The sequence below is a fragment of the Delphinus delphis genome, chromosome 19 (assembly GCF_949987515.2).
Source record: "Delphinus delphis chromosome 19, mDelDel1.2, whole genome shotgun sequence".
NCBI lineage: Eukaryota > Metazoa > Chordata > Mammalia > Artiodactyla > Delphinidae > Delphinus > Delphinus delphis.
The window spans coordinates 54,305,010-54,331,813 of record NC_082701.1 but is presented as its reverse complement, the minus strand read 5'-3'; the positions used below and the strand labels follow the sequence as shown (position 1 = coordinate 54,331,813).

The following is a 26,804-nucleotide window of genomic DNA, read 5'->3' as shown; positions in this document are numbered from 1 at the left end:
AGATTCTTCTCTGTGGTAGTTCCCAGGCCTCTATGGCTTTTTGCTAATTTCCACTGTCCTCCATCCATAAACCTACCAGGTCTGACCTCTGCAGGGCTTTGACCCACCAATCTCCCCCCTACCCCTCCTGTCTCGAGTAGCCGTGAATGAATGCATGAGCTGACATCTGATGCCTACTCAGCAGCCACAGGACTGGAAGCAGAAAGCAGGGCTGGCAGCCAGATGTCGGGCCGAGGCAGGCCGCGTTCTTACAGGCTGTCTCTCCACCATGACACGGCACCCTCCTCCTTCAGCAGTAAGAAATGCTGGGTCAAGCCAGGACAAACAACAAAGAAACAAATCTGAACTGACCCCATCATCACGCCTGCTCAAACAGAACGCAAAACTTTTTTCCAAGAAGAATAAGCAGAGAAACGGCAGCCAGAAGACGGGGCGAGAAAAAGAAAGAAGCCGTACACACTTCCAGAAGAAGAGAATTTTCCCCCATGTGAAATGCACAGATAATTTAATGGAATTGACTTGGAATTGGATAATTCCAATGGAACTGACCCTCTCAGGGTCTGACTTCAGAAAATCAAATTACAAAGTCATCATCACATCCTAGATTTATTACAACTGACCTGCAGGCAAAAGGATAGAACTATTACATAAACACTTCGATTCCATGTATATATCTTAAATAGAGGAAGAATTCAAACAAGAATACAGGATAAAATATTCCAAGCTCCAAGAAGCAGTTATGTTACTGAGCTCCATTTTTACAGACAAATAAGGCAATATCCCTGCACATTAGCTTTTTGATAATTTTTATACATTTTTCTATGGTACAAGAGAAAAATAACCAGAGCTCACAATGTACAGTTCTTATACTATTTTCACAGTTTGTGAACACTATACACCCTTTTGTTTTAATAAAGATACATTGTAATAAACTCCTTGCCCTTAAGTTTATAGTTTATAATAATCTATGATTAATACACTAAAATTGCCTTTTTATGTGGTCATCCACACAACAGAACGGTCAGATTAGCTCCTGGACAGTCAGAATTGCTTCTATCTCCATTGGTATATGGCAAAGTGACCCTATGCTGAGCCACACAGGAGGCTGACAGCAGAGATGCAGATTCCTCTGGAGTCCCCGGGAACGGTGGAGGATGATGGCTTGGTGTGGTCAGAGGCAGACACTGCAGGGCCTCCTGTAGAGCACTGGGAAGCCTGGGCTTCAGGTGCCATGGGGGAGAAAACAGGAAAACCAGGCAAGTGGACCAAAGCGATAAACCACGGGTGAATTCTGAAATTTACAGGGATGTAACTGTAAACAGCACCATTCTCCCTTTATTGTTGAGAAGTGTTTGTGACCGTCACCTGGGAGGAGACACAGCAACACCTACCACTGTTTGGTTCCGTCGCAGCCCCATCTGCGTCTCAGACCATGGCAGCTTTCTACTCCAGTGTGCGTGAGCCACTCACAGTGCTGCCTGACCGACTGTCACACAAACGCTCGGGGCCAGGGAGGCCAGAGTGAAACCACGGAGACCCGGCCCATGGGTAAGGGAGGAAGGACAGCAGAAGATGGCAGATTTAAATGGCCTCTTAGAACTATTCTGGGGTTCTTCGGGGGTTTTTTGGTTTTTGTGTTTTTGTAGACTCCCAATTCCAAGAAATGGTGGTGACCTGCTAGAGATTCTCGCAGGTGATGATCTCACCTAAGAGACTGCCGTTTCCCATCCTCCTCTGGTCAAGCGGTTTTCTCTAGAAAAGATGCTCCTTCATTACCTACCACATCAGCTAGGCCCCACGCTTCTCAGCCTTTTAAACAGTAGAGCATGTGAGAGACTGGGGGCTAAAAATCCTTGGTAAGGAACATCCTTGGTAATTATAAATGTTTCTGATACAGGAGAAAAAGGCGAAATATTGGATTAAGCAAAAGTCACATAGTGGCAATAGACCACACAGGTGGGTAAAGAGATGCAGAAGCTGAAGACCTGGGCCAGTGATGTCGAACAACTGAGATTTGGTCTTTTGCTGCCTAGAAGAAATCTTTATCTAATCAATCAAGGCACATTGCTACCAGCTACTTCTCCCTGTTAGTGAGTTATGATGGCTGAAGTATCAGGCTTGGGACCAAGGGGAAATATACAGCTGCTGCAAGTTGTTCCATAAGATTCTAGGATTAAAAACAGCTGTAAACTTTGCCCTCCGTACTTTTTTCTTCTTCCAGTCCAGGTGGTCTGTGGCAGGTGGAACATCCAGTTGGCAGCACACCAAATTCTGAGAATGAAATTCTTAGGATCAGCACCTTCTCTGACAAGTGGCAGACTCCTGAGTCTCCCCAGTGAAGAGCAGAGGGCTGGGGAAGGAGAAAAGAACACGTTCTGTCCTGTCTCAATCTTCTAATGTTCACCTCTCTGAACGCAACGTGGTTTTTGGTAAAGATAAATTCCCTCTGATTTAACATGATATCTCTAACAGGGAAGGAATTTGGCTAAGTACATCCATCCCCAGACATCGACAGTGGCTGTAAAGCAACAGAATGTCACATCAGTAAATCTATTGCACTTGGTGAAGACAGTAAATCCCTCCTCCGTCTCCCAGCTCCAGAAGGCAATGCGTCCCGTTGGCTGTGCCCGCTCTTCTCACTCCAGCCCAAGTCTGTGTTCAGACACAGCGCACCCATCACCGCATCCTTCCAGTATTTGGAAGTCTGACAGAACACCATTCCAGTAGCTGCGTCTCCAGGTTTCGAGTCTAGAAATGAATTTAAGATGTGATCTAATCACGGTCAACAAATTGATCATACTAACTTCCACATTTCATGAATACGTCCATCACGAAAGAGCAGGATGAGGTCTCTCTGACCGGCACTAACACTGCGTGATCGCTCAGGTATTACAGGGATGCACGTTCTAGGTGACGAGAGTATACAGACATGATGGAAACGAACACCAATCTTATTGCACATGGTGTCTGGGCGAGCAATAAAAACACTGTGGTACGGGATGAAGATTCTTTACGTCTTGCTTCCTCTCAGCCCTTTTGCCTAGAGTCTGACGTAGCAGCGATGTCAGTCGACATACATGGGAGAGCTGGGAGTAGCTGGCATTTGATCCAGGATTTTACAAACATAGCATGCGACCTCGACAGCGCGCTCTTCATACATCAAAATAAAGGGATGTTTCTGCAAGAATATTGAAAAACAGAAAAAGAAAAGAAAAATGATCAATATTCGCATCAGAGCTCACACGGAACTTTTCCCAGTTTCGACACAGCACAGAACTGCAGGCTCCAGCCAGGTCGAGCTGTAAATGACTGTAGCAAGGCAAGCACAGTCTGCACTCCACGCAGACGTGTTAATGGGTGTGAGCCGCTGAGATACGATGCACGGTGTCAGGCTCTGGAGGAACCGCCCTGGCTGTGAGGTCTGCAAGCTTATCTGTGTACCAGGACGGCACATTCCTCAGCACAAAGCATAGCTGGAGCCTCTGCCGCCATCTGAGAGCCAAGAAGAACGGCATGAATCACGGTCGCTATTCCTCGTGGGACACAGGCATGAACTCCAACCTCCCATATCTCCCCACATGTAGCAGAAGGACCTTACAAAAAGGCTTCAGTTTCGACCCTTCTGACCCCCACTCCAAAAGAGGCACAATGGAAACTTCTCCCCTGAGCTTGTGCGCTGTGCTCTCCAAAGCCTATGGCTCTGTACCTGCCTTGCAAACTCATTTTTTCGTCCTCCACCCCCAGCGATATTTTTCTTTCATAGCTTTGCTAAGTACACTAACCAAATACGTTTAGTCAGTGCTGGGGTTGACTGGAGTTCTACTTAACATCCTTGGAGAACCAGAAGCTAGTGTGACAAGTGGGTCTTTTCCTAAAATATTCCCACATTATTAGGTCACAGGACTTTCTTCACTGCCAAGACCAAGGCCAGATCCGGTAGACTGCTTAAAAAGTCCGAGTTCCATGGAAGGGTGAGAACTTTCAAAGAAATGAGAATTGGCCATACGATGTCAGTTTGTGTGAGAGCTTTTAATAAAGGCAGGATGAGCACAGTAAGTTCCTATGGCCGTGTTATACACACAGACCACGCAGTGGGAACGGCTCCTCAAGGTGAATGCTCAAGCTCCTTCGGGTAGTTTTTATAACATGTGAAGGCCAAAATTTTCCACGAGAATCTAGCTAGTAAATGAGCAGGAAAACTAGACCTACACATTTTCTCTTCCCAAATCTCTTTGCTTTAAAACATTCTTTAACAATGCTCATTAAGGTCAATCAGTCTAGGACAGAGAGGCCGGCTGCTGCTTAGTGGACAGTATGCTGGAGGGCTCAGGAGTGAGGAGACAGCTCCAACTCCCCAAGTCTCAGACTCACCAGAAGTTCTTTATACTTTGGCCTTTTGGATTCATCCTTGGTAAGGCTAAAATAACACAAAAATTAACATCGTTAAAATGGACACACAGTTACCCAAGTACTTTTATTTTCACGAACAAAGTATTACAATCAAATAAGTAGGTTTTTTTCCCCTTCAGATACAAAGTCACAAAGCAGACAACCTGCCAAACATAAAAAACACACAAAAAATGAGGCAATCTACAATCTAAGGATTTGCCCTTAAGATACTCAACGTAGGAGCATTAGTGAAAAATTAGAAACAAGTTAACTGGTGAAAATTGGATAAATCATGGCATAGCTACATGTTAGAATACTATGTAGTTAAACGTATTTAATGCATGTGTAAGTATAAGATTGTAAGTGTATATGTCTGTGTGCCTGTGTGTTTCTAAATATATACGGCCACTACCCTAAGAGAAACTTGTAATCCAGCGAGTCTGGGAGATAAGCTACATATGAATTTTATAAACTTATCCTTAGAACTAAAACATTTTTGCACTCTGTATCTTAATTCTGTGTTCTTTGTTCCAAAAGTTCACAGTAGTACAACTTCATAAGGACTATATTGATATATGAAAAACCTCTGCCCTCCTGACATTTTCCCCTTGAATTCTACCCTAATTAATGTCGCCAGAAGTGCTTTCATTTTGTTTGTATTTTCCTGATCTATCTTGGACCGTACCTTAATCACCACTCTCCTCCAACCTCAATTACATTCACTTTTTTAGTATCAGACATGAATCTGGGCAATACAGGTCCCCTATATCTAAACTCAGTGCTGTTCTTCACAGCTGCACCTTCTGTAGTGGACGCCTCACTGTGCTACACAGATGCCTTCTTTAGGAATGAATAACTTACTCCTCCACTGCTGGGAGGGCTGTCAGCAGGCAGCCCTCGGTTGTGGCTTCTAAGGGATGGTATCAGTTGAAGACAGCCACCTTGGCCTTCTGGCGCCAGCCTGTATCTAATGACTGATCCACAAAGGGGCGTAAAGTCCAAGACCCTCCTCCCATACGAGTCAACCTTGGAGGGCCAGCCCAGCTTCACAGCTTCCTACAGGGCTGGTGGAGGCTTTGGCTGAGGCTGCATTGCCGCCCAACTCCCCTTTCTGCCTAGCCCTGCTTTCCCTCCCTTTGCTGTTTGTTGATCCAAAGATCACTACCTACCACTTAACCAACTTCCTGTACACTTTTTACTGTCCCCAAAGCCTGCTTTCCAGGGAACCAACCTGCAACACCCTTTTGCTGGGCTTACTTTTCTTCTTGGTCAAATATATCTTTTCAAAACAATCTGTGAACGGTAAACTCTTAGGCTTTCCCTTCCTGGAAAAAAAAAAATCTATACTTCCTCATTTTGAATGATAATTGAGTGCCCATGTATAAAACTTTAGGATGAGGTTGACAATTATTTTTCCTCAGCACTCTGGAGCTATGACTCCACTGTTTTCTGGCAACTAGTGTTGCTGATGACGAGTCTGCTGTCAATCTGATTCATTCATTCTTGCAGGTACTCTAAGTTCTCTTCCTGCCAACTCTTACTTTATCATTGTTCTGCAATTTTGCTTCAGTGAATTTTTGTATAAATTTACCTTTATTTATCCTATGTGATACAGAGACTTTAACTGAAATCTGAGCACCTATCCTAGATCAATTCTCAAATCTTTTCCGCTATTATCTCCTTAAATATTGCTTCTCCACTTTCAGAGCTGTTTTTCATTTCCATTATATACATCTTAGAATTACTCATTCTCTTCTCACTGATTTTTAACTATTTTCTTTCATACATATTTGTCTACATCATGCTGGGGAAACCCTTCAAGTCCATCTTCCAGTTCCCCAACTCTGTCTTCAAGTGTTTTCAGTCCAGAGTACGTCACATCTGTTGTATCTTTGTATCAATAGCTATGTTTTTTCATTCCCAAGCCTTCTAATTAATTAGTTTTCATAGCTAACTGTTTCATTTCTGTTTACTTCTTCCTCAGTTTTAATGAAACTTACACCTTTACTTCCTTGGGCATCTTAGATATACTTATTTTAAGTGTATTTTAGACTATTCCATAATCTCATCTCCATTAAAAGCAGCTTTATGTTCTAGTCTGTTGCTTTTCTTTCTTTTTATTTTAAATTAATTTTTATTGGAGTATAGTTGCTTTATAATGTTGTGTTAGTTTCTACTGTACAGCAAAGTAAACCAGCTATATGTATATATTTATCCCCTCTTTTTTGGATTTCCTTCCCATTTAGGTCACCACAGAGCACTGGGTAGAGTTCCTTGAGCTATATAGTAGGTTTTCATTTGTTGCTTTTCTTAGCACTAGACTTCATGCTTCTTCATCATTTTTTCATTATTACCCTCCCTTCCCATGAAAGTTAAATACGGCGTATCTGCTACAAACCATTATACTATGCAGGATTTTCTGGCTCTCCAGAACAAATTTTTGTCCCTTGGGGGTGACAGCACTCCACTAAGAACGCACGTTCTAAACAAGTTTTCAACAAGAAGTAATGATTCGATAGACATGCATCATAAAAAAATACAGCTGTGACAAAAAGAAGGAAAATGGCTTGGAACAAGGTGATATTGGATTATGAGGAAACCAAATAGGAATCCGAATGATCCAGGTTAGATACTAGAAAATGCTCAGGGATAGAAGAAGGGAGAATGGACAAATGTGGAGAGCTGATACGAGCATATCACAAAAACAGATAATACTTCAACCGCAGACCTTAATGATCTGGAATGAGATGGAACTACGTACCTACTCAGGGAAAACAACGTGAGATTCAAGTCTATAACCACTATTTATGGGAGAGAACTTGCACCACGGGACACAGAAATAAAAAGTAAATATAAATATATATATATATATATATATATATATATATATATATATATATATATATATATATATATATATATATATATAAAACAAAACCAACAGAGAGATCAGGAATTAAGAAGAAAGCAATCCTGGTGGAGTGTTCCCAGGTGATTATTTTAGACATTATGCTCTATGACTCACACAGATTCTTTTAACCAAATATTTCATTAAAGTGGAATATATAAAATGATCACATTTTGCAATTATATACTGTATATATGTGTGCAAATTGGTAAAAGTAGATGGTTTTTTAAAAGGAAAAAGCAGCCAATTTGCGTCATCCTTATGGCCCTCTTCTATCTAAAAATCTTGAGGTATTCTTCTCCCCTCTGAAAACCAACACAAAAGTAGAATTTGGTTAGAGAAGATGAAAGGGACTTGAAAACTGGAGCCAAACAAATGTTTTCTACATATTCAAAAAGAGGGCAATGCTAGACCGTGAAACATTAAGTCTTAGTCTTATAGGACCTAAAAGAGTAGAGAGAAACAGCATTCCTGGAAAGAAAAAATTAAGAAAAAGAAAAGCATTTTCAAGAATGAAAATATACAAAATGCTCTGGCTTTTTGCTCATAAATATATCTTACTTTTAAATCATGTTGGATAAACAGAATAATTATCAAAAATATTCAAATGATAACAAAACAGGTTTTATTTAAAATTTAGATAACAAGGCACGACTGTCCTGTTGCCATATCAGTGTATATTTATTCTTACATGCTGCAAACACATACACGCCTGTAAAAAGGGGAGTGAACAATATCAGGTGTGGGGTTCCTAGAATAAGGAAACTTATTGGAATAAGGTTCCTTGGAATAAGGTCTCTGTGAGGCAGTATATGGTTCTACCAACTGAGCTTTGGGCCTGACACTACTACATACACCCAGCTGGGTTACGTGTCAGGTCAGAGCAGAGAGCCACCCCTGAAAGTCTGGCAGGATCTTAACTTAGTAAAAGCTTCCAAGTGATTCTGGTACAATTTCATTGTTAGAACCACATCAGAATAAGACGATCACTCTCACCTAGGCTGTATTTCTTGTACAAGGTACTAGAAATCTGGAGGCAGCAGCTTCTCCACCACCCACATCTGTTTTTCATCAGTACCTGAGTAGCAGAATAAGAGAGTGATGCCTCTCCAGGCTAGCTGGAGCCTTCCATGTAGCCACAGTGATCCAGAGTCCCAGCTGAGAAGACAGAGCGATATGAAGCAGGCTCCCCTTCCCCAGTATAAAGTACCAGTGTTGCTAAGATTAAGTAATCACCTCACTGTCCTCTCACCGTATATCTCTGAGCATTCATAAATCAAATACTCACCACAAGTTGACAAAGTTGATGAAACTTGGGGAAAATTCCCTTTCCTCAGAATTACTCAACTGTGGTGGGTCTCCTTTCACAACTTGTGTTAGTTGATCAAACACACTATTCCACTTTGGATAAGGAAATCGGCCTGTGGCCAATTCGTACTAAAGAGAACACAGAGGAAAAAGCAAAATACACTGGGCATTACTTATTAATCCAGTACTTATTACTCCTCACTGGAAAGGCCACATTGTAAATCTAAACTCCAAGCAAAACTCTTGAAAAAGCCTTGACTCAAATCAAGATCAGGTTGAGGTGCAATCTTCAGAATTATGGCTAAGTGGAAGGGATATTTAGAAATCAAGATAGTATGTCCATATCTGCCACAGGTCAAACATATTTGTGAACTGTATTCTCATCTTTCTCCCACTCTGTTCTGAGGACAATGGAAACCTAGAAACTGTGCTTTTTCCAAGAACTAGGTTTAAGTCTGCAGCATGGCCTAAATGAACCCCATTTTACGTGCACTGACAGGCGGCCCCAAACTTATCAGAGATGGCACATGACAGACAGAGCACTATCTGAGAAGATGGTTTTGGAGCTTCTTCCACTGAGATTTGACTTTGTCAGTTTAGTCAAATATTAAAGTACCAGTTTGCACAATGAAAGGAAGGCGAGCAAGCAATCATAAAGCCGTCCTCCGACAGGAAGCTGGTATGGGAGGGCCTTCTTCCCCAGAAGAGGCCTCCTGCAGCTCAGCACCGTCTCCACTTGCACCTGCGCCTGTGGGAAAGCAGGCAGGTGGGCACGCACACACACACGCAAATCCACTCCTTTGGCTGAGGTTTCTTTTTGATAAAAATACAAACGCTTGGGAAGAAGTAAACCTCCTTGATTATTCACAGCAATGGGAATTGCTTCATTAGATTCATTCCTGAGAACAGGTTTTAATAAGAGAAGGAAACAGTAGGACACAACATCATAAGGTGAAAGACTTAGGATCTTAGGAGTTAATTTCACACATCTCATAATTTTAAAAATATTATATGAAAATAATGTCTCTATGAAAAATTAAAAAGCAATTATAAGTACTGAACGCCTTGCTTTTAAACAAAGTTTAGCCAGAGGTACTAAAGGAAATTGCTTAAAAAATTCCTATGTTAAAACCTTTCACAGAACAAAATTTCGTTTTTACAATAAAGTAAAAACTTGCTTTTTAAGCATAACTGGCTTGGACGTAGATAGGTATTTCTGAGTCGTGATTACCTCTTACATGCAAACAGTTGTCTCAGTTGTTAGCTATAAGTCTTGCTCCAGTCACCAGACCTAAGATTCCCAAGTTCTGTGTTCTCTCCTGACTAACGGGGAAGGAATCCCCTTTGGTTAGTGGCTTCACGCTGAGAAAAGACTCCACGAGGTGTCTCCCATGTCTGCTCACAAGGGAAACCAGATGGAGTCTTGTGCGGAGCTGAGCTGTCAGCCTTCATGTCTCTAGACGGAGAGTTCATTAGGTGTGGCACAGCGACTCACCAAGGACACTCACAAGGGTGTGTGATCCTCAGGAAGAGGACCTTAGTGCCATATAATGCCAATAAACAAATGGAGATTACTTAACAAGCTACAGGAAAAGTTCACTGCTCTGAACCTGGTGTCTCGGGGCTCTGGGGTCTTACTAAGACGGGAGGAAAAGTTTTGGGTTGCCTACCGAACAGGACACAGCCCCACCTATACTGATGTAAAATTCACATCCAATGTGGAAGAAGCTGCTCTGAGATCAGAAAAATGCCATTCAGCCCTGGTAAAACAGCAAGCACAAGAAAATAAATCTAAAACTTCAAAACAGATTTTGGTAATAAGGAAATCAGCAAATGAATCTGTTTCTAAAATAGAACCAAAATTTCAATACAGTCCACAGGTGAGACAGTTTATTTCATCATGCTTGTTAGCTACAAACTAAGTAGTCTTCTTACTATTCTCGCTCAGTGTTGTTCTAAGGTAGAACTTTCATTGAGAATTGTCACCGCGGTGGTTCTTGTCCTTCAACAATGGAATTACTTTCAGCATGTGTGACTTTTCTATTCGGTGAATAGACGATTCCAAGTAGTATATAACTACCTTCATATATATAAGTATGTGCACCTAATACACACACTGTCCACAGTATTACTGGACATACGACTCCTGCTTGAGATGGGGACGCAGCTGCACTGCTGCACCGACCGCAGGTGAGCTGGCCTCCCTGTTCCTGCTCTGAGCGCAGTTCACGGATACTCCTAGTATCCGTGGCCAAGAGATCCAGGGCCACTACATTAAAGAGCCCTAGGCACTTCACAAAACCACAAGGGAAATAATCAACTCTAGCTTGAGTTTTAAGATAAAAACTTGTTTTTCTACACTTGGGGGGCAGGGAGAAATAGGTATATAAAATCAAAGACTAGAAGAGACCGGATATGTTCTTATGAGTGGTGAAAGACTGGTTATGGTTAAATTTTCTTTTATCTCTAAATGTCTTATAACACGACAATGACAAGATTGAGTGAACATGAACATACCAATGTGATCCCCAAACTCCAGACATCAGAGCGGACGTCATATCCTTGTCGTGACGCACTTGGGTCTATTCTTTCAGGCTAAAACACAAAGAGAAATCACCGTCATTCATTACACACACCCTCCAGGAGCAAGTAATGGAAGCAGGAGCTGGGTAGGCAGCCAGAACACCAGCACACTCCTAGAGGAATCCATGTCTAGGGCCAGACTGGGAGTAATAGGAAGCCAATATTATACTGAAAACGAACAGCAAGGAAAGACCCAACTCAACGGCTTCCTCCATAAAGGGAATACAAGCCTAATTTTTCCCCCTAAGGACGCACAAGAGTTTACAAAACTGAAGCTGAGAACAGACAGAGGGAGAAAAGAGGAGGAAAAAGGAAAATCATAAAGAATTACAGGGCCAGATTAGTAGCAAGTAATGGTAAAAAGAAGAAAAAAAAAAGACTAAGTTTTAGAATCTTATCACTTTTTGCTTCAGTGAATAAGGACATACCACAGTATATTTGAGACACAAAAGCAAGTATGAGCTAACTTTATTATAATTGCTCCACTCACTCTTTATCATAAAGCTAAATATCTATACCTTTAAAGATACTGATTTACAGAACTTCCCTGGTGGTGCAGTAATTAAGAATCCATCTGCCAATGCAAGGCAAATGGGTTCAAGCCCTGGTACGGGAAGATCCCACATGCCATGGAGCAACTAAGCCCGTGCGCCACAACTAGTGAGCCTGTGCTCTAGAGCCTATGAGCCACAACTACTGAGCCCACGTGCCACAACTACTGAAGCCCATGCGTCTAGAGCCCGTGCTCCGCAACAAGAGAAGCCACCGCAGCGAGAAGCCCGTGCACTGCAACGAGGAGTAGCCCCCGCTCGCCACAACTAGAGAACGCCTGCGTGCAGCAACGAAGACCGAACGCAGCCAAAAATAAATAAATAAATATTTTTAAAAAGATATAGATTTACATCTATATCTTTAAACATATTTGTCAATTAGTCTAATTGTTAACCAAATTAAGGCATTGCCAGTATCATAATATATTATCCTATCATAAAAACAGCAAAAATCATTTTTAGTAATTTCTATGAAGGGAGCATTTTTACATTTCCTTGAAATAAGGGACCATTATTTACATAGTGTGCCAGGGATGGAAAAGAAAAGAGAGAGAGGCTATCAGTAGCACAGAGCTGACAATGGATCCTTAGCTAAGACTGACAGTAACTGCTGTTGAAAGAAACGTCCAGAGAAGCATAATGGTCACTGTGTTATGTTCTCTGCCTGTCAGCAACAATTACTTTGGAGACCTATGCATTTTGTTTTGAATATGAGTACTGTGTTGCATAAATATTCATTGGAAGCTCTTCACTTTTACTTTTAGATATAAATATAGTTATTTACCTGATAAGATACACATTACATAAAAATCCCAGATAGTCAACCAAGAGAGAAAATACTCCATCCAGCAACAGCAGAATACACATTCTTCTCTAGCTCACATGGAACATTCACTAATATAAACCATGATCTGGGCCATAAAACACACTTTATGTTTAAAAAGTGAAATCATGCAAGGCATGTTCTTAGACCACAAAATAATTATATTAGAAATCAATAATAGAAAGATATCTAAAAAATCCCCAAATATTTGGAGATTAAACAACACATGGATCACAAATGTATGGATACCAAGGGGGAAAGGGGTGGGGTGGGGAGGAATTGGGAGAATGGGATCGACACATATACATTATTGATGCTATGTATAAAATAGACAACTGATGGGAACTATATAGCACAGGGAACTCTACCTAATGCACTGTGGTAACCTAAACGGGAGGGAAGTTCAAAAGGGAGGGGATATCTGTATGTGTATGGCTGATTCACTTGCTGTGCAGTGCAGGCTAACACAGCATTGTAAAGCAACCATACTCCAAGAAAAAATTAAAAACAGAACACACTTCTAAATAACACATGGATCACAGAAGAAGTCTCAAGAAAAAGTTTAAAAATATTCTGAACTAAATATTAATAAAATGAAGTTACAAAATGAAGTAATCAATGAAATTATTTACTGAAATAATTTCAGTAAATTATTTCACAGTACTCACGTTCAATTTCAATGAAAGTGAAATCACCAAAATGAAATCACCCAAAGTTTGTGGGATGCAGTGAAAGTACTACTCAGAGGGAGACTTACTGCAGTAATTGCATATATTAGAAGAGAAGACAGATTGCAAATCAACAGCCTAACTTGACAGCTTTAAGGAAACAGAAAAAGAACAAACTAGACTCAAAGCAAGGAGAAGGAAGGGAGTAATAAAACGTAAAGCAGGGCTTCCCTGGTGGCGCAGTGGTTGAGAGTCTGCCTGCTGATGCAGGGGACGTGGGTTTGTGCCCCGGTCCAGGAGGATCCCACATGCTGCGGAGCGGCTGGGCCCGTGAGCCATGGACGCTGAGCCTGCGCGTCCGGAGCCTGTGCTCCGCAGCGGGAGAGGCCACAGCAGTGAGAGGCCCACATACCGCAAAAAAAAAAAAAAAAATGTAAAGCAGAAGTAAGCGAAACAGCGAACAAAAATCAATACAAAATGTCAAAAGCAGAAGTTGATTCTTTGGAAAGATTAGCAAAATTGGCAAACTTCTAGCTACACTGATCAAGAGAAAGAGAGGGAAGACTCAAATTATTAAAGTCAGAATGAAAGAGGGGATATTACTATTGATCTTACAGAAACAGATGAAATAGACATTCTTTGAAAATGAAAACCTACAAAAATAATGTAGAAATCTGAATAACCGCAAAACTTTTTAAATTTTTAAATGAATCTGTTATTAAAGACCTTTCCACAAAGTCCAGACCCAGATAAGTTTACTGGTGAACTCTTTCAAACATGCAAGGGAGAAATAACACCAGTCTTACTCAAATTATTCTCAAAACACAGAAAAGGAGGGTATTCCTCTCAATCCATTTTATGAAGCCAGCATAGCCATTTATGAAAACCTGACCAAAACATTACAAGACAATTAATATCCCTCATAAATACAGACACAAAAATTGTTAAAATATGAGCAAATCTAATCTAGCAACATATGAAGTGGTAATATATCATAATCAAGTGGGGTATATCCCAGGAAGATAATATGGGCTTAATACTTGAAAATCAATGTAATGTACCATATTTATAGAATGATTTTAAAAGTCATACGATCATCTCAACAGATGTAGGATTAGAATCTGATAAAATTTAACAACTGTTAGCATACTGAGAAGGAAACTTCTTATTTCATAAAATGTATGTAAAATAGCCTACAGCTAACATCATATTTAGTGGTGGAATACAGAACACGTCCTTCCTAATTAATACTGGGAACAAGGCACTGCTTCTATTCAGCATTATATTGGAGTTCCCAGCCAGTACAAAAAGGCAAGGGGGGAAAAGCACGGCTTTTACTCACAAACATTTGGATTTCTACGACTGTTTAGTTAGAAAATCCCTACTAAAATTAATGGTGAAACCAGCAAGATCATAGGACACAATGTCAAAATGTGCAAACCAGCTCTATTTCTCTATAATAATAGCAAAATATTGGGAAAAAGTTAAAAATCCCATTTACAATATTAGCATCGAAAAACATGAATTCCTCAGGAATAAATTCAAAAGGTGCGCAAGAGATCCACGCTGAAAACTATAAAACATCACTGAGAGACAGCAAGAAGATCTAAATCAATGGAGAAACATAACAGGTACTAAAAGACTCAGCAACGTCAAGATACGCACAGTGGAATGGACAAATAAATTGTGGTCTACTGATACAATGCACAACTTCTCCGCAATAAAAAAACTGAATGACTAATACACATAACAGGTACTAAAAAACTCAGCAATGACAAGATACAGCGGAATGGATAAATAAATCATGGTCTATTGATACAATAACAACTTCTCTGCAATAAAAAGACTGAACGACAAATACACACGGACAGCATCGATACATCTTCAAAAGAAAGCACACACAAACAAGCACAGACTGTAGGATGGCATTTCTAAAGAACTTGAGGAAAAGCAAACCTAACCGACAGTGACAGAAAATAGGACCAATGATCCTATAAAATATGAGACATATTTTATATCTTGACTGATGTGGTGATTATATGACTAACTACATTTGTCAAAATTCAAATTGTATGCTTAAAATGGGCACCTATTATTTGTGGTTACAGCGCTAATGTCATTCTAAAACTGCTGTATGTTTATGTCACAAACAGCTATAATGCCTATCATGTGTGTGTTAGAAAAACTTATCCAACACCGGGAAATAAATCCAAAAAAGGATTCCGTTTCCTTTCAGTGTCACAGTGGAGCACCAGCAAGCCTGCCCAAGGACTGTGTAAGTGTACTTGTTTCATTAGGGCCCAGACACTTAAGTTACACAATAACCTGCAGATTTTTGTCAGGTAGGGATGCAAATGATTTCTGTCCAACAACCCCAAAAGTTATTATTTTATTGACCTGGAGATAATTAGCAAATTTATATTTTGATTAGCCATCTTGTTGCAATATTCCTTCTTTAGTGACTGTAAATACAGAATGATGCAAATGTTCTTTGAACCAGTTTCACTAACCTGTCTGTCCAGTTTTCTCATTAATGAGTTAAATATATTTTTGACACATGTTCGTTCTCTATTTGTACATGTAATATTTTTAATATTTTGAAAAGTATTCTTTGAGAGGAGTGGAGATTTAAGATCCATGAAACTAATTAAAGATGCTGTATCCTAAATCTAAGTCAGAAGTACGGATTTGAAAAACAAAAAGCTTTTTAAAATTAACAAGAGGAAAATATCAACTTAGAGAATAGGGTCTATAATATTAACAAAAACAGCAAAAAAGTAGTAGATAAAACAATTTTATATCCAAAACATGTAATTCATAATAAATACACAACTCAAGTTACTTTGTATTAAAGTATACAAAATAAAAACCAAGGAATAAGGAGAAATTGACAATCTCAATATTTTCAAATTTTGAACTCCTCTATTTTTTTATATTAAAATGGCAAAAAAGTGCTGAACAGGGACCTCCCTGGTGGTGCAGTGGTTGAGAATCCACCTGCCTGGGTTCGAGCCCTGGTCCAGGAAGATCCTACACGCCGCAGAGCAGCTAAGCCAGTGCATCACAACTACTGAGCCCACGCTCTACAGCCCACAAGCCACAACTACCGAGCCCATGTGCTGCAACTACTGAAGCCCACATGCCTGGAACCCGTGCTCTGCAACAAGAGAAGCCACAGCGATGAGAGGCCCACGTACCACAACGAAGAGTAGCCCCCGCTGCTCACTGCAGCTAGAGAAAGCCCGCGCGCAGCAACTAAGACCCAACACAGCCCCCCACCAAAAAAAATTAAAAATAAATAAACAGTTTAAAAAAAGTGCTGAATATAATTATAATACAGAACAGACCCTTTCCAATATTTCATTTTTTAATTGACCATTTATCATGCTAAAAGAAGAATTTTAGTATGTCCCAAAAGGCAGAAACGTACGGACTAAAATGCTTTGAAAGCAAGTAATAAGTAAAAAGATTAACATGAATCACTTTGTACTGGTTAGCTCTTTGTGTAACAAAGCACCACAAAACTTAACAGCTGACACCAACAGACATTTATTATTTCAGGTTTCTGTGAGTCAGGCTTCAGGGAGCATTTTTGTTGGTGGTTATGCCTCAGGGTCTCTCATGAGACTTCAACTGAGATGTCAGCCAGGGCTGTCGGCCTCACTGGGGCAGGAGGTCTCGTCACCAAGCTCACTCACACAGTACCGCAGGAAGCCTCTGTTCCTCACCACATGAGTCTCTCTGTAAAGCTGCCTGAGTGTCTTCACAACATGGCAGCTGGCCTCCCCCAGAGTGAGCAATCCAAGAAAGAAACCAAGAACGAAGCCACATGCCTCTTTATGACCAACTCTCAGAGGGATGCACTGTCATTTCTGCCACATGCTACTCATGAGAAGTGAGTGCCTAAGTTCAGTCCACACTCAAGGCTGTACTTAGCCACCGCCTTTTGAAGGGAGGTGTATTAAAGAGATTGGACAGATTTTAAAACTACCACATAATTGGTACTTAAAACACTGCAGTAAACAGGTCTTACACCCAACATTTAAAACAACTAAGAAAAGGAAAGTATGTATATGTAGACACACGCACACCCACCCACGCATATGTGTGATGCTAAGGAAACAGTAAAATTTCACAGTTTTCAAAGAATTATGGGGACTTCCCTGACGGGCCAGTGGTTAAGACTTCACCTTCCAATGCAGTGGGGGTGCGGGTTCGATCCCTGGTCGGGGAGCTAAGATCCCACATGCCTCACAGCCAAACACCCAGAACATAAAACAGAAGCAATATTGTAACAAATTCAATAAAGACTTTAAAAGTGGTCCACATAAAAAAAAAAATCTTAGAACAAAAAAAGAATTATGTATCTTTCCCCGAAGACTCCTGGCCAAGATGGATTTCAACCTCAAAGAACAGAAAACTATACCATCACAACTGTTCTGAGCTCTGGGGAAAATTTTCTGAGCTCAAGGAGGCCAAAGTTATGTTTTTGATTACTAGGTGATCAATACTTTTTTACTGTATGAATAAAATAAGATGAAGATTTTCCCAATTCGATTTTTAAAACTTGCATAGCCCATCTAAAACCTTTACAATGTATACTACAAACCAATCTCAAACATTTTTATGTAGCAATCATAAATATTAATATAGCACATGTAAAAATATATTAAACACATAAACTATGAACCATGTAGGGATTATTTCTGGAATGCCAGAACGGTTCAACCACAGGAAATATATGTTACTATGATGTGTCGTATCAACAGCTGCACAGAAACATTTTATCATACGCTGAACAAGGCCAAAAAGGCATTTAATAAAATTTAATAGCCATTTCTGATTCATTCTTATTCTCTCTCTCACACACACATTCTCACACACAGATATATACACATACACTTAGTAAACCAGAAAAAGACATTTGCTTTCAAGTCAAGCAACATAAGAATCCTACCATCAATACTGTCATTCAACATTGATACAGTTCTAGGCAAAGCAACAAAAATAAACATGAGAAAAGTAACAAAATATATATGATTATAGGTAGGTAGATAGATATGAGAAAGATCAATAAATATGAGGAATGCTAAGGCAAAAATTACCTGCAGAATGGTACCTTGAGTGCCATCTGAAACCTATTCAAAAAAGAGGTAGGGACTTCCCTGGTGGCGCAGTGGTTAAGAATCTGCCTGCCAACGCAGTGGACACGGGTTCAAGCCCTGGTTCTGGGAAGATCCCACATGCCGAGGAGCAACTAAGCCCGCGCGCCACAACTACTGAGCCCGCGCACCTAGAGTGCATGCTCCCCAACAAGAGAAGCCACCGCCATGAGAAGCCCGCGCACCGCAACGAAGAGCAGCCCCCGCTCGCCGCAGCTAGAGAAAGCCCGTGAGCAGCAACGAAGACCCAACGCAGCCAAAAATAAACTAATTTTTTAAAAAAAGAGGTAGATCAGTATTTTGGCTGGTTACAAAATAAACATATCAGTATAAGTAGCTTTCCTATGCATCAGCAGGAATTATAACACTCCAGGTTGAGAAATAACTAATGCCTCTACCTTGCACGTGTCAGTGAGTTTCTCTTACCTCTGAACATGCTATGAGACATACTGAGTTCTATGAGGAATTCGGCTTCCTATTCTTCTCTAACCAGAAACAGCACCACTTACATTATCAATATGTCTACTACAATTGTAAACATACAATCAATTGTAACAGTGATTGTAAACATACAATCAATATGTCTACTACTTGACTGTAGTACCTCCTACAGTCAAGACAGCATATGGGGGTCTAGACGTACAAAAGAGGCCTTCTGAGAACTAACTAGAATATAATGAAAAAACAGTAATCAGAAAAGACCATAAATGCTCAGTGCCAGGCAAGAGGAATACGGTAAGACAATGAAACAGGAGTTCACTGGGATGATTTCGCCAAGTTTCATAGAAGAGCTAGAACTGAGTTTGGTCTTCGTGGAAGAGGAGAATATTCTAGTATGGTGAAACTGCACGACCAAAGCAGATTCCTTAGTAGTACAGCACCAAAGGGCACAGGCTCTCTGTGCAATGAATGTCAAGCAAGAAGGTTTGGCCTTTGCACTTACTGCCATGTATGGCCTGCATCCAGCATCTCTTGTCTTGGCAATGGAGTCCACAAGCTGTCCACTGATGCCAAAGTCGCAGAGTTTAATATTTCCACTTCTATCCAGAAGAATATTGGAAGGTTTGATATCTGCAAGACACAGATGTCACTCAACGTTCAAGTAATCAAACGAGCTATATTCTAAAGTATTTCAAGGAAAAATACTGAAAAACCTTAGAAAACATAAGTGATCAAGTCCTTAAAATTCAGATAGCTAAGATGAAAAAAATTTTCTGAATGCTAAAAACTCATTATCAAAAAACTCCTCATATTAAATTTAGGCATTCTATAAAGTTTTGTTTTCATCAAGAGACATACTCATTTACTTGTTTCAAATTCATTACTTAACAGTCAAAACATGCAGGATGAATTTAATCTGTAAGAGTATACTAAGCTACTTTACAATACGTGTCAAAGATTATACAACTAAATGCAAAGTATACAAATTATAAACTCACAATTTAGTTAAAGGAGAGCTTTATCTAACTTAGGAAAGTATCCAATCCAGTACATCTAAAAGACCACAAGCTTTGGGATCAAAAAAGCAAAGGTTCAAGACCTGGGCCTGATATTCACAATGTGACCTGGGGCAAGTTCCTGAACTTTCACTTAGCAACCACAATTCCCTCATCTACAAAATATAAGTAATAATTCCTAACTTATAGGATTGTGGAAATGAAAACACCTATTACAGAAACTGAACATTGTTAGTACTCAGTAAATGTATCCACTTAATAATTATTTCTCCTTGAGAGATTTTTCTGATCTTAGATGGCTTCATTGAGTTTCTCCCAACCAACCTTCTTTAAGAGTCATCCTGGAGAAACTAGATTCATTTTTACCATTCTCAGAGTGTGTGTGCTTTCCCGCACACCTGAGAAAGCTGAATCCTTTCCATCTGGTTCTCCAGGTTTTACACAGTCTTGTCACATTGGCCCCTAGGTTATCACCTCCTCCTCACTCACCATCAACTCACTCACTGCCAGTGTGTGCAAATCAGCTAGCTGGACAATTCTCCCTGCCCTTGCTCACTAATTCTCTGTCCCTATCTCAATCCTTCGAGGCATTTAATTGTCCCTGTCATGGTTCCATGAATAAAAAGGACAGAAATAAATATAGGATACAAAAATATCTGTCTGTAACTCAGAAGGGGACCTACAAAAAAATCCAGAAAAGAATGCTTACCATCACTGACACGGCTGACTGCCTATCAAACATCCACTCCTAAGCATGCCATCATCCTTTCTAATGGAACTTTCATTTTACTGAGATCCATCCTCCTCTGTGTACATCTATCCGCACCTCCAAACACGGGGTCCTGATTGGTCTAAGCTTATCAGGGTAGCCTCATGCTCCTTGCCAGGGACTAGTTTAGGTAAGGGCATGAAGGAGACAAGAGAAAATGTGAGAGACAAGTAAGTAAGAGCTCCCTGCTGCTAAGACAGCCACACAAGAAGAGACAGCTTCTTCTTCAAGAGGCTGTTATGCTAGGTGTGACACAGGACCTGCTTTAGTTGTTACTACCCTGAGGATGGAGCCAACATGTTAAGGAGAGCAGAGCCAGAAGAAGGGAGCCTGAGCCCTAATCATATCGTGTTGGAGCCACCCTATCTTTGGACTTACTACGACAGATAATGAGTTTCCTTGAAGTTTAAGCCAGTTAACAGGATTTTCTCTTACTTGTAATCAAAAGCACTCTAATTACAGCAAAAAAAAAAAAAGCTACCTGATCCTAGCTGGTAAAAAAGACTGCTATAAATTCATCATTTTACTTAGTCACAGGAAAACCAAAGTTATTTTTGAAGCCTTTCCCTTTTATTTAACCTTGGGCAGTGTCTTAGTGCTTTACTGTGATTGGTGAGAATCCCTAAGGTAATTGTCAGATGCCCTAAGGTAATACTCCCATAATTACCAAATATAGACAAAAAAAGGGAGGGAAAAAATCCAAAACAAGAACAAGATGAAGTACAAGAGGAACAAAATAATTTTGTTTAGGAACCTAATCCTACATGATTTTAGGACAAAAGAGAAAATAAGAAGGCTAGCCAAAATTATCTTTAACAAGCATTAAGCCAGGCAAAATTAAATGAAACATTCTGATGTTCGAGGTTAACTAATTGCAGTCGTTCAGGGTCAACCTCAAATAAAAATTACTTAAATCAATGCCCTAATTACTAATCTCTTTAATCACAACCTTAGAGCCCTTTAACCTTAGAATTCAAGGTTTTTCGCATCTCTGAATACGACTGTTTCCTTCCTTCCTGTGTTGTCAGGCTGAATAACACTGCCATGTATCACCTTGGGTTTGTCCACTACAGATTTACTGAGGGTACAGAACTGTGCCTCTTCAAAGCCACTGTCTCACTACCCCGAGTCTGGCATAGTAATAAGACAGAGCAACTACTTAAACTATTTGCTGAATTAAATTCAGGAATCCCACTGTCTCCCAAAAGACAGACACCAAATGTTTGAATTTGGACCTGTGTCTAAATAAGGCCAAGATCACTGTTTTCACAAATACAAATGCTTTAGAGGAATTTCAATGTAAAATACTAATTAAAGAATCTTTCTCAATTTACAAAAATATCCTCCCAAGTAAAGAAGAAACACTTGATAGGGACAGTAGCGTGCCTTTAAAATGATCGAGGGTGCTATCCTGCAGATCCTTCTTTGACGGTCCACAGGTTCACCTTCCTGCCTTATTTGTATAGACAGAGAAACATTAATTATCTATCAGGCAAATGAATAATTATTTTTCAACTAAGCCCCAACATTCTAATAAGTTAGACTGAAATTTATAGAATCCCAAAGGGAAAAAAATCCTAAATTAATAATAAAGTTTTAGGGTACATATAGTATGTTTTGCTAAAAATACAAGTATTTTAGTAAAAGTTATACAATACACTGTAACTTTTAATTTTTTTTCCTATTAAGGAAAAATGTTAATTTCTAGTCTAAAAAAAACCAGGTCATACCCACCTCTGTGAATGATTTTCAAGTTTTCTTTTAAGTGGTTTAGTGCTTTCACAGTCTAGGGAGGAAAAAGCAGAGACGGACGGGATAAACAATCAATTTCCTTCTAATCAAATAGCACAATAGCTTACCGTAAAATAACAGCTCGGGTAGCTCTTTGCATTCTTTTGGGCTTAATATTTCAATATTCTGTCCATTTTTTATGTTAGCTGAAGATGCTAAATTATGATTTTAGATATGAAATCATAGTTGCCTTTACACGCCCTTCCCTGACAGCTAAAAAAACAAACAGGTAACTTACAATTTTTTAAATAAGTCATTAAAAAGTTGTATAATCTTTCTCATACCATCGAACTTTTTAGGAACAGATATATTTAGTACAAAAAGGTCCAACAGTCTGGTTCCATTATCAACCCTAAGTTAATAAGTTTTTCCAAATTCTCAGTTTCTCACAATCATTCACCCTCACTGGGTGTGGAGCCTGCAAAGTAATTTTTGCAGAGCCAGAATTTATCCTGTTGTTTGATCACTGCTCATGATCAGGAAATCAAAGATTTCTCCAGGAATAGAGGAAACAGAGACTTGAATTAACATTTCTACAACCTCAAACTAAAAGAGAAGTGAAGCACAGGCCTCCAATTAGAAAGGTCAAGTCTCCGCTGCCATCAAGCTGCTGGGTGCAGAACACAAACTCGCAATGCTTCAAACAGCCAGGCTTGTTCATGGGGTTATTAATTAGCAAGAAGAGATTTAACACAAAGTAATTTTAAATGTTACGCTTAACAAAAAGGATGATCACCAAGTCTAGAAACACAGGCAAATATATAATAAATGATTTATTAGTATATATTACATATATTGCAATTTAGGATAAAATAATTTTATCTATGTTTTCCAACTTCATGATCATCCTGTCATGCAGTGGTTAACAGCTGGATTCTAGGATCAGACTGCCTGGGCTTAAATCATTTACACTGACAAATATATGAATTTCAAAGCAAATTAATTACTTAATCTCTCCATGCTTTAGATTTGTCATCTGTAAATAAAAAGGGGGTTACACTATTTACCATTGAGAGTTGCTATGAACATAAAATGTCATGAGATCTTGGCCTGACACAAATAAACACTCAGTAACCATGGGCTATTATCATTATTCTACTATTGTTCCATTATAATTATTATGAATAGTAAAAAGTTCCAAGATAAAGCTAGGTTTGGTATACTGAAGAGAGATGACTAAAGTGATCAACATAAAATTTCATACACCTGTCTGAATAATGAAGAAGTTTCTAGTAAAACTTGTTTATACTAGACAGTTTCTTTATAAAATTATATGAAAGGGTATATATCTGAACAGCTCATAGAACATTTAAATTAAGCATTAATTCAGGTAAATAATTTAAAATATTAACATGAGACCTATTAATCTTAAGATTATGACTAGAGTTTAACCTGACTTTTTAAATCCCAGTTATACACACATATCTCTTACCACTAAAATACAGTTCAGAAACTGTCTTACTTATTTTAACATTGACCCTTAATGATTAAACAGGATAAACTGACAATTACCAGGCAGACTATACTGGATGTGGAGGATGCAGGAAGAAAGAGGAAATTCATGCAACCAGAATATCTATCTTACAACTTCCTATAAAATTTAGTTTACACATCCACTAACCCAGGTCATGTCATTAGTTCAGATTCTCAGGGGTTTCTAAGAAACTTACTAACTTTATCAAAAAAATTTGTTTTTCTTTCTGTGAAAAAACTGTGAATGACCTTTGTTAGCTAAAAGAACAAGAAAGAAAATGATCATTAATTCATTTTCAAAACTATAAACACGTAAGCAAAACAGTGCCTCTTTTCTTTTTTGGTACTATGCTAAAAGTGATTTGACCAAATTAGTAGTAATGCTGGTTACTGAAATTGCTAGTCAACAATTTAAGTAGTTTAGACAGAATAGCCCAAATCTTAAACCACAGGAAATATACTTAGTCTAAAGAGTTTCAGTTAAGGGATTTCAAGGAGACTGCTGCAATTCTAATTTAAGCGGAACTGTGATAATATAGCCTATTTAAATACAGTTAAAGTAACAAGGGAAAGAGGAACAGAAAATTGCTTTTTCTAGCCTTATTTACAGCACAGTCTATTATGGTTCACTCTGATTTTAATGGAAAGAATACTGTAGTATTTATTATTGAAATGTATGATTTCAATACGTACTTTTCAATAATGGAAAGTGTCAATGTAGTATTTTGAAAATTGTTCTTACTACTTGTTGTATTAATTACCCCACAGAAGTGATTTTTGTCTCTTTTCCTATTATAATGATTTTCTAGGAAGGTCAGTAACATTCTGTGAAGGGCATTCAGATGTATGCATTCAAAACTCCAGTAGCATCTTTATGTAAGTATGTATACAAGGAACAATTTGAAAACCAAGTACTTACTGCTAAAGTGATTTTGCCTAAAATTTCTTCTGGAATAACATCATCTAATACACTATATACATATTTGTAAAACTTATCAAACGAGGTAGACATGAGTTCCATACAGATCCAACAGTCACCCTATAAAAAAACAAATATCGGTTATTCTTATACATCTTAACATTAAGTACTACCTTTCCTTTACTTAAAATAGAAATACAATGAGAGAAGAAGCAATCTTTTTTTTTTTTAATTTTTGTTCCTTATTAAAGTGCTGGACAGAATATTCTCCTCATGTTCAAACACAAATTTAGTTGCCCAATTTTCCCTACTCTTAATTGTAAGAATGGGCATAGTCCTACATAGAAAACCTTTGGACTTTTATAAAAATTTTCAAACTCTGCCATGATTAAATAGAAAAACAGATGTGGGAAACTGTTCATTCTCACTAACAAAGGAAATAGACTACAGGAATCTTGAGAAACTATATAAACTTCTTAAATTAGTAAAAAAAGAAAAAAAATACATAAAGCAAGCCCAATGCCTAAAGTCCTTGCTTAAATGCCACCTTCTCAGTGGCCGACATTGAAAATGCCCAATTCAAAATGCAAGTCATCCCCCTCTCAGCATCCCCTTAACAGCTCTACTCTGTAGAGCCTTTATCATCTTCTAATATAAAATATAATTTACTTATTTATTATGGTTTTCATTGATCTTCCCTATTATAACATATAGTCCACCACGACAGGGGCTCAATAAACATTCCTTAAATGAACAAATGCTGGCTATAATCAAATCAAATCATTCAAAAACTATTGGCAGCACTGTAGAGTGTTTTAAACCAGTTTGAAGGCAATCTGACAACAAAACAAGAGAAATAAAAGTGCCTATACCCTTTGATAGTCATCCCATGACTGGGAACCTAACTTAAACAAATAGCTCATAAATTACAAAAAGAAAAAACAAAAACAAACTAAAAACCTCAACTATCTCACAAGATGAAATGGTACATTATTAAAAGGATTACCTAAAATTAAATTATTTTGAAAACTATACAGTTCATGAGGTATGCATGAGAAAACACAGGCTATAAGCAGATTCCATGTTTATAATGCTGTAAAAGTATGTGCACATATAAACAAGGAATACGAAGTACCTTGGGAGAGTGAAAAGAGCTATAGGGATCATGACAAGAATTATCTTTAAAAAATTTTGCATATGGTTTCTAATTTATGGATCCAGTTATATCCTTAGAGATTTTCTACCACTAACCTCCTTCCCCTAACAACTGACTTGGATTGATCATACGAGAGATCTATGCCCGGTGAAGTAAAATGGCTTGCTCAGAACAGCACTGCTAATTAGCGATAGAGCCATGAACAGAATCCACTTACATAACTCCTTTCTCCTATCAACACCTCCAATGCAAGGACATTTAACTTATATGCAGAGACAGCACATGCTGTGATGACTGCTGAGATGAATAATCCCACTCTTAAAGTAGAACCAGCTGCTGCAACGTCCATGTAGCTCCATGGCTTCACAGAATGCTGATTTGTAAAGCATATCTGACAAAGTGAACTTTCACTTATAGTTATTCCAATCTTTCTTCTTAGGTCTCTTTTTCTGGGTGCTCTTGCAGAATAACCTTCATAAACGACTAACACTATTAACCCAAAACACACACTTGAATTTATTTCAATCTAAAGATACCATCTCAATAGATTTACCAGAATTTTTTAATTAGAGAAAAGGATAGCACATTTAACTCACCTACTTAGGAAAACAGCGAGGAAGGAACTTAACTTCAGTAATATAGCAAAGTGGGACAATCACTGATTAAAGTGTGAAGGCCTGACTTACTCATCCAGGCTCTCCCACTCTCCACTTATATAAGCTTGGGCCTCATTAACTCCTAACGATGAAATGGGATTGCCCCACAATCTTCAATGGAATATGATAAAGATCAAACGAGTTAACATATGTAAAGCACAAAGTAAAGCGCCTGGCAGCTGCTAAAAACT

At 38.9% G+C, this 26,804-nt stretch overlaps 1 protein-coding gene across 3 annotated transcripts in view; it reads right to left on the bottom strand.

Moving 5' to 3' along the window:
- Positions 1-587: 587 nt before the first annotated feature.
- MAP2K4 (mitogen-activated protein kinase kinase 4) overlaps positions 588-26,804 on the bottom strand; it is a 104,650-nt gene continuing 78,433 nt past the window's right edge. For all 3 annotated transcript variants that reach the window (XM_059996577.1, XM_059996578.1, XM_059996579.1), the window contains 7 exons: positions 24,802-24,921; positions 22,353-22,404; positions 19,336-19,463; positions 11,123-11,200; positions 8,586-8,734; positions 4,372-4,417; positions 588-3,178 (listed from right to left, as the gene is read on the bottom strand). In XM_059996577.1, coding sequence (XP_059852560.1) covers positions 3,065-3,178; positions 4,372-4,417; positions 8,586-8,734; positions 11,123-11,200; positions 19,336-19,463; positions 22,353-22,404; positions 24,802-24,921 — 687 coding nt within the window. In that variant the 3' untranslated portion in view covers positions 588-3,064. The remainder of the gene's footprint in view (positions 3,179-4,371; positions 4,418-8,585; positions 8,735-11,122; positions 11,201-19,335; positions 19,464-22,352; positions 22,405-24,801; positions 24,922-26,804) is intronic.